This window comes from Bison bison, unplaced genomic scaffold, assembly GCF_000754665.1.
Source record: "Bison bison bison isolate TAMUID 2011002044 unplaced genomic scaffold, Bison_UMD1.0 scf7180017864476, whole genome shotgun sequence".
Taxonomy (NCBI): Eukaryota; Metazoa; Chordata; class Mammalia; order Artiodactyla; family Bovidae; genus Bison; species Bison bison.
Window position 1 is genome coordinate 1,069,172 of NW_011495037.1, and position 11,748 is coordinate 1,080,919.

General features: G+C 40.4%; 1 protein-coding gene across 2 annotated transcripts in view; it reads right to left on the reverse strand.

Annotated features, from left to right (window-relative positions):
• The window catches only part of FEM1C (fem-1 homolog c (C. elegans)), a 29,480-nt gene extending 17,794 nt beyond the window's left edge, over positions 1-11,686 (reverse strand). The window contains exons 1-2 of one of the 2 annotated variants that reach the window (XM_010862077.1): positions 11,178-11,686; positions 10,267-10,999 (exon numbers count right to left, since the gene is read on the reverse strand). In XM_010862077.1, coding sequence (XP_010860379.1) covers positions 10,267-10,810 — 544 coding nt within the window. In that variant the 5' untranslated portion in view covers positions 10,811-10,999; positions 11,178-11,686. The remainder of the gene's footprint in view (positions 1-10,266; positions 11,000-11,177) is intronic. The other variant, XM_010862078.1, reaches the window with a different exon arrangement.
• Positions 11,687-11,748: the final 62 nt, after the last annotated feature.

The window sequence follows — 11,748 nt, forward strand, 5'->3', positions numbered from 1 at the left end:
AGAGTATGTCAAGGCTGTATATTGTCACCCTGCTTATTTAACTTATATGCAGAGTACATCATGAGAAACGCTGGACTGGAAGAAACACAAGCTGGAATTAAGATTGCCAGGAGAAATATCAATAACCTCAGATATGCAAATGACACCACCACCCTTATGGCAGAAAGTGAAGAGGAACTAAAAAGCCTCCTGATGAAAGTGAAAGTGGAGAGTGAAAAGGTTAGCTTAAAGCTTAATATTCAGAAAACGAAGATCATGGCATCCGGTCCCATCACTTCATGGGAAATAGATGGGGAAACAGTGGAAACAGTGTCAGACTTTATTTTGGGGGGCTCCAAAATCACTGCAGATGGTGACTGCAGCCATGAAATTAAAAGACGCTTACTCCTTGGAAGGAAAGTTATGACCAACCTAGAGAGCATATTCAAAAGCAGAGACATTACTTTGCCAACAAAGGTCCGTCTAGTCAAGGCTATGGTTTTTCCTGTGGTCATGTATGGATGTGAGAGTTGGACTGTGAAGAAGGCTGAGCGCCAAAGAATCGATGCTTTTGAACTGTGGTGTTGGAGAAGACTCTTGAGAGTCCCTTGGACTGCAAGGAGATCCAACCAGTCCATTCTGAAGGAGATCAGCCCTGGGATTTCTTTGGAAGGAATGATGCTAAAGCTGAAACTCCAGTACTTTGGCCACCTCATGCGAAGAACTGACTCATTGGAAAAAGACTCTGATGCTGGGAGGGATTGGGGGCAGGAGGAGAAGGGGACGACAGAGGATGAGATGGCTGGATGGCATCACTGACTCAATGGACGTGAGTCTGGGTGAACTGCGGGAGTTGGTGAGGGACAGGGAGGCCTGGCATGCTGTGACTCATGGGGTCGCAAAGAGTCAGGCACGACTGAGCAACTGAACTGAACTGAACTAGATTATAGTTTGATCCACAGAAAGCTTTTATCCATGTAGTAAAAGGTATCAGTAAACCCTGCAGACTATTTTTAACAATAAGTCAAATTGAAGTGATCCAAAGTCAGATTTTTAAAAAAATTAATTTGTAAAAGAAAATCCAAATTGCTCTAGACAATACCATCAAGAGTGAAAATCCACAGGACAGGAGAAGGTATTTGTAAATCATATATCTGGTAAAGACTTGTACTCAGAATATATAAATTGCTCTTCAGTTGCTCAGTCGTGTTCGACTCTTTGCAACCCCATGGACTGCAGCGTGCCAGGCTTCCCTGTCCATCACCAACTCCCCGAGCTTACTCAAACTCATGTCCATCAAGTTGGTGGTGCCAACTCCAGTTAATGATGCCAATCCACGTCCATCTAGTCGGCGATGTTACAACTCCAACAAAGGTTGTAAGTCACTCTTACAGCTCAGTAATGAAAGGACAGATTCCCCAATTTTAAAGCATGCAAAGGGTAAGAAGACATTTCTCTACAGAAGATATACACATGACCAATAAGCACATGAGAAGATGCCCAACATCATTAACCACTGGAGGAAAAGAAATCTAAACCGCAATGAGACACCATTTCAGAGCCACTAAAAAAACTATGTTAAAAAAGAAAGGGGACTTCCCTGGTGGTCCAGTGGTTAATAATCTGCCTGCCAACGCAGGGGACAGGGGTTCAATCCCTGCTTCAGGAAGACTGCACAGGCAGCAGAGCAACTAATCTCGTGAACTGCAACTGCTGAAGCCCGTGCACCCTAGAGCCCGAGCTCCGCAGCGAGAGAAGCTGCTGCCATGAAAAGGCCTCGAGCCGCAACGGCAGGGCAGCTCCCACTTGCCAAGACTAAGCAAGCTCATGAGCGACAACAAAGGCCCAGCGCAACCAAAAGTAAATAGAAACTTAGTTTTTAAAAAAAGAGTAATAGCATGTTTGTAAAGGTGTGGAAAAACTAGAACCCTTCTTCAATGTTGATAGGAATGCAGCAACTTTGAAAGACCCAGTTTGGCAGTTCCTTAAAAAAATAGTTACCGTATGACCCCAAAATCCTATTCCAACATATATGCCTGAGGAAAATGAAAAATATATATCCACATAAGAATTCGTGCACAAATATTCATAGCAGCATTATTGATAATAGCCAACAAGCAGAAACAACCCCAATGCCCATTAAGTGATGAAAGGATAAATGCAGTGTATGTATAGACTGGATTATTCAGCAATAAAAAGCACTGATGCTGCAAAATGGATGTCTTGAAAACACTATGCCAAGTGAAAGTTGCAAAAGACTACACAGCATGATTCCACTCATCAGAAATGTGCAGAGCAGGCAAATTTACAAAGACAGAAATATGGGTGGTCGCCTAAGATGAGTGCACCTGGGGTTGAAGATGGAGTGAAGAGGAGAATGGGAGTGATTATTAATGCGAAAGGGGTCTTGGGGGGAGGGGGGGATGAGAGACTAACATTGGTGACGGCTGCACAAATCTACGACCATGCTAAAAATCAGTGCGCCCTTTAAATGGGTGAACAGTATGTGAGTTATGTGTCAAAGCTGTTTTAAAACCACAGTGTGTTTTTAGTAAAGTATAAATTTTGACTGATAAAAGCAGCAATTAAAAGGTCTTTCACTGTAATAGATTCATCTGGAAATGCACAAAAACAGTTCTCATCCCTCCTCTTTAGTCTACTGTGCTTGGCATCCATTTTTCAACCCTGCAGCTGGGGCTAAGCTGAGTCTTTAAGAGAGGTCTACCTATGAAGACTAGGAGAGGGGTGTGTAGTTCAACTGCATAAAAATACTGATTTCAAGAATTTTATTCCTGTATTTATTCCTGGTATTAGCTATTTATGCCAACAGCTAATTGGTAAGGAGACATGAATTTGATCCCTGGTTTGGGAAGATCCCCTGGAGAGGAAAATGGCAACCCACTTCAGTATTCTTGCCTGGGAAATTCCATGGACAGAAGAGCCTGGCGGGCTACATTTCATGGGGTCACAAAAGAGTCAGATATGACTTAGCAACTAATCAACAACAGCACCATGTGTTAAGGGAGCAGGTGGGGAGGGTAGAGAGGAACCCTTTAGGATATTAAAGGAGCAGAGCGCCCAGCCTAATCTCCAGGGACAGAGGAACGCAATGGATAGTTTCCTACAGCCCCAGTCAACTGACACGCCATCTACAGCTCAGCTTCCCCATCCAGGATGCCACGTCTCCCTGAGGACACAGAGAAAGTGTGCCAGGGGATTCAGGAAGGAAAGGAATGAACAAGAAACGGCTTGTGGGAGTAACCTGATCTGTGATTAAAACGTTAATGAATTTGGGACTTCCCTGGTGGTCTGGTGGTTAAGACTACTTGGGTGCAATCCTTGGTCAGGGAACTAAGATCTCACATGCCGTGTGGTGTGGCCAAAAAAAAAAAAAAAGTTAACAAATTCAACTAGTAAATATTATTATTAAATCAAAATAAACACAGAATGTTACAAGTAGAAAATTTTAAATCCCTCTGTTTTACTCTTCTCTGCTAGTAGGTGTATCCTGAGGTAACCAAGAGCTAAGCTAGAGTTCTCAAAGAGAAAGAGAATTTCAGCTTCCAACACTCTTAAGTCCTGAGTGGAGTAGAGTGAAAGTCACTTAGTCATGTCCAACTCCTTGGGACCCCATGGACTATCCAGTCCATGGAATTCTCCAGGCCCGAATAGTGGCCTGGGTAGCCTATCCCTTCTCCAGGGGATCTTCCCAACCCAGGAATCGAACTGGGGTCTCCGGCACTGCAGGCAGATTCTTTACCAACTGATCTATCAGGGCTTAAGTCCTAAAGTATGCAAATAACCTATTTACATGGCAAGTCATTATCTTTGTCCATTACCTTATTTCCAACCATTCTTAATTTACAGTGGAGATTTTCTTTTATGTATTCTTTTTGGATTTACAGTGGGTAACAAAAAAAAAGGATCTTTAAAAAAAAAAAATCATCTTGATTGAAATACATCTATACCTAAAACTGCCTATACCGTGAGAGAAATAATGCCTGGGGTTTGCTTTAAACTACTGTAGATAACAAAATAAGTGGATGAAGGAAACGTATTTTTTAACACTGGCAAATGTGGATAATTGTTGAAGCAAGATGGTAAGTACATAGCAGTTTAAAGTATTCTTCTCTCTACTTTCTCCACTTGCACCTAAGTCAGAAAATGTCCATAATAAACAGGCAAATAAACTGCCTGAACTAACTCTCTCTCAAATCCTTTTAAAGCTATTAAGTATTAAGGTTGGGGCAAAAATAACTGCAGTTGAACTCTGCCATTTGATACTGGAATACATTCTTAAATAAATGTGGTTATGTTATACATCATTTTAATATGCATTTCTCACTTTATGTTTTTTGCTAATGACTTATTGTGAAGTTGCTCAGTCGTGTCCAACTCTTTGCAACCCCACGGACTGCAGCCCGCCAGGCTCCTCCATCCATGAGATTTTCCAGGCAAGAATACTGGAGTGGGTTGCCATTTCCTTCTCCAGAGGATCTTCCCAACCCATGGATCGAACGTGGGTCTCTCGCTTTGTAGGCAGACGCTTTTACCGTCTGAGCCACCAGGGAAGTATTTTAGAGTTAGGGAAGTGATGTTAGAGAAAAAGCAATTTCAAGCAATCTTCTTATTTGAGTTCAATATGGGTCATAAAGCCGTGGAGACAACTCGCAACATCCAACAATGTATTTGGCCCAGGAACTGCTATTGAACGTACACTGCAGTGGTGGTTCAAGAAATTTTGCAAAGGCGACGAGAGCCTTGAGGATGAGGAGCGTAGTGACTGGCCACTAGAAGCTGACAATGACCAACTGAGAGGATCATCAAAGCCGATCCTCTTAAAACTACAGAGAAGTTACTGAAGAACTCAACGTTGGCACCTCTATGGTCTATTCGGCATTAGAAGCAAATTGGAAAGGTGAAAAAGCTCAATAAGTAGATACGTTATGAGCTGACCAAAAATCACAAATGCTGTATTTTCAAGTGTTGTCTTCTCTTAATCTATGCAACAACAATGAACCATTTCTCGATTAGACTGTGACATGCAGTGAAAAGTGGACTGGTGACGGCCAGACTCGTGGCTGGACCAAGAAGCTCCAAAGCACTTCCCAAATCCAAACTTGCACCCAAAAAAAGTCGTGGTCACTGTTTGCTGGCTTGCTGCCCGTCTGATCCGTACAGCTTTCTGAATCCTGGCGACACCGTTACATCTGAGAGGTATGCTCAAGAAATGGAGGAGATGCACAGAACTGTGATGCCTGCAGCTGACACTGGTCAACAGAATGGGCCCAATTCTTCTCCACAACAACGCCCAATAGCACGTCACACAACCATGCTTCAAAAGTTGAACAAACTGGTCTACGAAGTTTCGCCTCATCTGTCAAATTCACCTGACCTCTCACCAACTGACTAGCATGTCTTCAAGCATCTCCACAACTTTTTGCAGAAAAAATGCTTCCACAACAAGGAGGAGGCAGAAAGTGCTTTCCAAGAGTTCACTGAGTCCTGAAGCACAAATTTTTATGTTATAGGAATAAACAAACTCGTTGGCAAAAATGTGTTGACTGTAATGGTTCCTATTTTGATTAACAAGGATGTGTTTGAGCCTAGTTATAATGATTTAAAATTCATGGTCTGAAGCCAAAGTTACTTTTTCACCAACCTACTGTCTATACTTATGAGCCTACATGAGTTTCTGTTTTCTGAATGGCTCTAGAGCTCCACCTGTACCACTTATTTTTCACTCACTGTCCCAATGTCTTCATGTATGTGTTTCTGTACTAAAATGACTAGAAAACACTAGTCCTTGCCATCAAAGAGCTCATACTCTTTCCTCTCTTAAATGCAACACATTCATTCAACAAGCTTATTGACCAAATGTCCATTGTGGTCGGGATTTCTCTTTCTAACACATGGATACAAACACCAGGTCTCTCACCTCAAAGAGCTCACAATGTAACAGAATTAGAATGTTGTAAGATAGGGTTCTCTTTAAAAAAAAAAAACAAAAAACTCAGTCATTCCTTACTAAAAACATTTACCGGCTTACCACTGCATAAAGAATAAAATCAAAGTCCTTTACCTGGAAATCAATGTCTTGTAAAGTTTAGCCCTGAGTGCCCACTGGTCCAAATACGCCTACTTTCCAATTTCTGTACCCTCCAAGCATATTTCTCAATGTGCCTTTCCTTACGTCATTCCTTAAGTCTTAAAAACTGTATCAGATTCCTTCTGCAGATCTGAACTCCAGCAATCCTTTTAAAGCCCAGTTAACTTGTCCATGAAGCCTTTCCAGTTACTCTTCCAAAATTCTATAGAATGAATTTATACTATTCCTTTAACAACGAACACATGTGATGTGCTCTATCTTTTCAAAGCCTCCACAATGTCTTGACACAATACCTTGCCGACAGAAAATGCACAGGAATTATCTGATTACCAATTTATTTAATTATCCTGGATAATTAAAAGTGATCGACCCATGCCTAAGGATAGTGTGTCCTCTGGGGCCAGTCTCCCCAGCTCCAACTCAGAGCCATTTTATAGGTCTCTAGCACTCAATCACTTTCAGCTGCTCAATTTCCAGCTGAATTAAGGACTTAAGTTTTTCATAGATCTGCAAAGTCCTACTCAGAGCCTTTTGTTTGTTTTTGGCATTTGAAAACAAACAAACAAAAAAAACCCTCAAATAAAAACAGAACAAAAAAACAAAAACAAAAAACTCAAATAAAAAAGGACCAATTAAAGTCAAAAAGTCAAAAATGACTATAACTATGAAGTACTGAGATAAATGTGGATGGCTCTAAGATGGGCTTGTCTAATCACTTCTCATTTAGGGACTCTGTTTAAATAGCAACCAACTTTCCTGTCTCAAAAATCAACTGCTGTGTTAAACTGGAGAAGCACATAAAATATCTCAGTTTTTCTCCTCTTTCTAAATGCCATGGGAACCCATTGCCCCTTCAGATAACGGGTTAGTTGGGGATAAAGTATTTCCAAAAATCTAAGACAAGAAAACACTACTGCTGCACTTACCATATTGTGGTTTAAGTATCTGCTTATGAACCTGTCTCTCCAATTCAGCCATGAGCTCCTCAAGAGCAGGGAATCAAGGACTGAATCTTGTCTTACTCATCTTTGTAAGCTGGTGGTTTCACTAAGTCAGGTCCAACTCTTGTGACCCCACGGACTGTAGCCCACCAGGCTCCTCTGTCCATGGGATTTTCCAGGTAAGAATACTGGAGTGTGTTGCCATTTTCTTCCTAACAGCCTGGCACACTCAAGGAACTCAATAAATACTCTCAATGAATGAATGAATTCCACCTTAGGTTAAAACATGTTCAAAATGCCAACAGCCTGTTAAAAAGTAATGGAAAGAGGTTAACTAATATATTCAAATGCCAACTGCCTGTTAAAAAGTAACGGAAGGTAGAAGTCACATGAATTTTACATTTTAGCAGACCAAGCATAATCTACCGGCATTTTCTTTCTTCAGAACCATTTCCAACAGCTGACATATAAAATAAAATTTCCTAAGAAATTATTCCATTTTACCCCTAGTCTTATCAGTTTTTCCCATTTTTTGGATGAGGATAAAAAATGTGGGGGGAAAAAATCCTTTCTTGATGCTCTACCAGATCCTTCTACAGTGCTCCTGCCTCAGTTTCAACTGGTTCCTGTTTTTCTATTACCCCAAACCCATAAAACTAAAAAATGAAAAAAATCTGAATAGTAGATGAGAGAGTAATTATCAAAGAATGGAAGCTTCAGGATCAGAGTGGGGGAGGTACAAATGTACTTTAATCTGCTCCCAACATTCATTAATTAAGACTCACTGTCAAATTTAAAGGCACCATACAAAAATTCAAATACTGCACACAAAGTGATATATTATATATACATATAATAATACATATGTGTTTGTTTGTATATATATGTATATAAAACTGAAGCTATATAAAACAATTTTTGGTATTAAAAAATTACATGTACCTTAAAAAAAAGTATATTAAAAAAAAAAAAAACTCTAGAATTAGCCAAGAGAGAGCAGAGAGCATATACATCCTAAAGTACAAAACTGTATGATGACTGTATTTAAAGGAACAGTCTTCTTAAATACCAAAGGTAATCGAGTTAAATATTGTTCAGTTTACTAAGAAAAAATGCTCACTAAAATATGGGCTATTTACAGTACAGTTCTCCCAAATAGTATATCTTTAGAAGCATAAAAAATTTCAAAAAACAGAAGGGAGATAGTACCAGTACTCATCCCTCCACTGACATGAGTTTAAAACATGCTCCAAATTGATTTAAATACATGAGTTTACCAACAATCTGTACATCATTAGGATGATGAATAAAAAGCCGAAACAAACTAAAAATTCAACAAGCCTATCATGCAGCCATATCTTTTAACCCTTTCTCTTCTAGGTATGATTTCAAAGCATTCCCAATACTAACATGGCCAATTAAGCAGTAATTTGTTCTTTCAAAACAATCATTCTTTAAAAGAATGGTGACTGTTGCAGAAAATAAGTCATGCTGTCCTTTGACTCAATACCTACCTCAAAGATAATCAGGAACAATGAATCTACAAGAATGTTTACAGAAACATTTCTTATAGTGAGAAGCCAGAAGCAAAGCAATGTAAAACTCCATTAGCAGAAGAGTAAGCAGCTATTGAAATTAAAGAGCTATAATTAATGCCATTAAGGATAACATTTATTAAGCTAAGAAATAGGTACACAAGAGCATATAAAATAAAATTGCATACATATATCTAAATGCAAAATTCAGTATCTTTGGGAGGATTATCTCTAAGTGCTAGAATTTTGTGAGATTTTTATACTTGGTTGGGAAAAAAATTATTAAAATCACAATGAGATTGTATCATTTTTATGACAAATCTTTTTTTAAAAGATTATACTAACTTCAGTAAATATGTCCAGTAACTTTGTAGAGACCTGTAATTTTGAGGTTTAGCTGCTCTGAGAGGCAGTCACTAACACAGTGACAAATAAGCATTCACTTTAATTCAGCAAATCCACTTATTTACAATAGAGCTGTTTTCACAGAAGTGTGCAAAGACACACATTTGTTCAAGAATATTCATAGCAGCACTGTTTATTCTGGATGTGACCTAACTGCCCATCAACCGGGACTAGATAAATCATGCACTCTCATACAATGAAATACTGTGTAGCCATGAAACAGAATGAGATAATTGTGTGTGTTGGAGTTGAATGATATCCAACATAAATTAAAAAAAGAAAAGAAAGAACAGTATATATCAAGTAACAAAGAAGGAGGAGGGAGAGATATACAAATATACTTTCATTTGCATAGACTATCTTGAGGACACACAAAGCACTCTAAATAGTGGTTGGAGGTCTAGAAATGAAAGGTAGTAAGACTTATTTTTCATAGCAAACACTACAAATCAATTTGTATTGTATGATTCTTTTTTATCATGTATGTACGCTCCTTTAAATTTTATAGTTTTTCAACATTAGACAGTGAATTACTTTCCTTTGCATAAACAAACATGTGTAAGGAAAATAACATTAAGCATCAGTATTATACTGTCATAGCAGTTGTTTTTAACAGTTAAAAAAATATCCTAAAAAAGGATATACAACCATAAACCTGAGCTCCTCTTCTGGACAAAGATATTTACACTGTTGCTAGTCAACAAATCCACATCTGCTTAACCTAGTCCTTGTTTTGCTCTCAGCACTGTAGCAGTTTTAAAAAACCTGCCTTCCCTCTTGCTATATTTAATGAAAGGATTTTCTACTGGCCACAAAATAAGTAGGGAATAAGGAAACAGATTTTCTTCTTTTCAATGATACTAATCCTTCCAAGTCAGTATGGCCTGGTCTTCCCTGATGTAATAACAAATGAAATGCCTACCTAAGATAAACAAAACGATGACTCGCTAAATATAGTAGTTTCTACTCCAAGGGTGCTCTAAAAGAATAAAACCTAGAATAATGCATCACATCAAAGTATATTCTTAAGTAAACACAAGTCTAATAGCTCAGATCAACTGCCACTAACATGCTCTAAACTTGGGGAACCCACTCTCCAAGAATTGGAAGTCACTCCAAATAAAGAGAGAAAATGCTGCTTAACAGTGATAGAGGTCTTTTTTAGGAAGGGACACCTAATTAAAACAGGCCTGTCAATGTTGGCTTACTCAACACCACTGCTTAAAATTATGTGTCACACTTCCAGAAAATAAGTGGCAAACACTTATAAAAATTAAAAAGAAGAAGATGAACTCACCTTTAACACTCTTCCTATTGACATCTGCGCCCTTTTCAAGTAAATACTGAGCAATCTCTTTGTGTCCTTTGTAACATGAGATCATCAAACACGTATGCCCATGGCGGTTTGACACTTCCAAATCAGCTTTGTGTTCTACCAGGTACTTGACTATTTCCAAATGGCCATCGAAACAGGCAGCTCGAAGGGGCGTGGAATTGGTTAAAGTCGTGTTGTTGACAGACGCTCCGTGATTTAACAAAGACTGAACCACCTTCAGATGTCCTGCTGCAGAAGCGGCCCACAAAGGCGGAGCCCCCTCAATGGTTTCCCCATCAAAATTGACAGAGCCCCCTACTTCTATGGAGGCACTGCACTGCTCTAGGAGGAATTCCACCATGTCAAGATGCCCATACCTGGCGGCCATCAAGAGTGGCGTGGCCCCATTTGTTTTTTCAGAGATCAAGGAGGAAACCTCCTCTTTGGATTTGCTTGCCAACAATTTGGTGAGAAGCCGGAGTTTGCCATCTCGAGCTGCGTTAAATACTGCTGTCTTTAGATCCATTTATGTCCAGTTGAGAGGCTGTGCTTTATTTATCCTTCGAAGCAACGCTCCAGCTTAACTCTATCGACCCAGGCAAGAGTTAGAGGAACCAAAGTTCAGTGTTAATCACTGCACCCCAGAACGGATATAAAACCACGGAGAGTATGTTCTGTCTACTGCCTTCCAACATCTGACAACCAGAGCACCAAACTAGAAAAAGAAGGAAAAAAAAGTAGCAGTTTTGAATTTTCCACAGGTAAAGGCGGAAACACTAGGTTTTCTTAATTTCTACTTCTGGGGAAGGGAGCCATACTTTAGGGAGTACTCCGCAACCCCCCGCCCCCGGCCCCGAAAAAGGTCGGAAAGGAGAATACAAAAAGATACACACAGAGACCCCAATGTTTTCGTGGGAGGCAGTCTCTTCTCTATATACGGTAAATTTAAACACGCAACCGGTTTTCTCGCCTCCTAAGCAGCCAAGCTTTGTTCTAGTTTCTGCTCTGCACACGCCCAGGGAGAGTACAACCGACAGAGGCAGGAGGCGCGGGTGCAGAAATGTTTCCCTTTCTCACATCTGCAGAGGAGAGCGGGCCAAGGGCGCGAGGCTGGAAGGCCCTGTTGTCGCCTGGATGGCTTTCCAGAAGGAACAAAAAAAAAGGTCGGACTCAACAAACTGCGGCCAGCTAACGCCAAAACCCTCACCCGAAAGGTTCTCTTCCCTTTAAAACTACTCGAGACTCAGGAAATCCGGCTGCCTTTTAGCTAACTTCATCCGCCCCGTTTTGATCCTCCCCGCCAAGGGATCCGTAAGTTCCCCAAACCACGATCGCCCCTACATAACCTTCACCTGTACCATATCCAGATACAGTCTCCCCACACCCCCAAGCTCCTCGACCGGCCGCGACCCGCTCCCGGCGCCCGCCCAGCCCGTGGCCTCCAGCCCGCCTCCCGCATTCCGC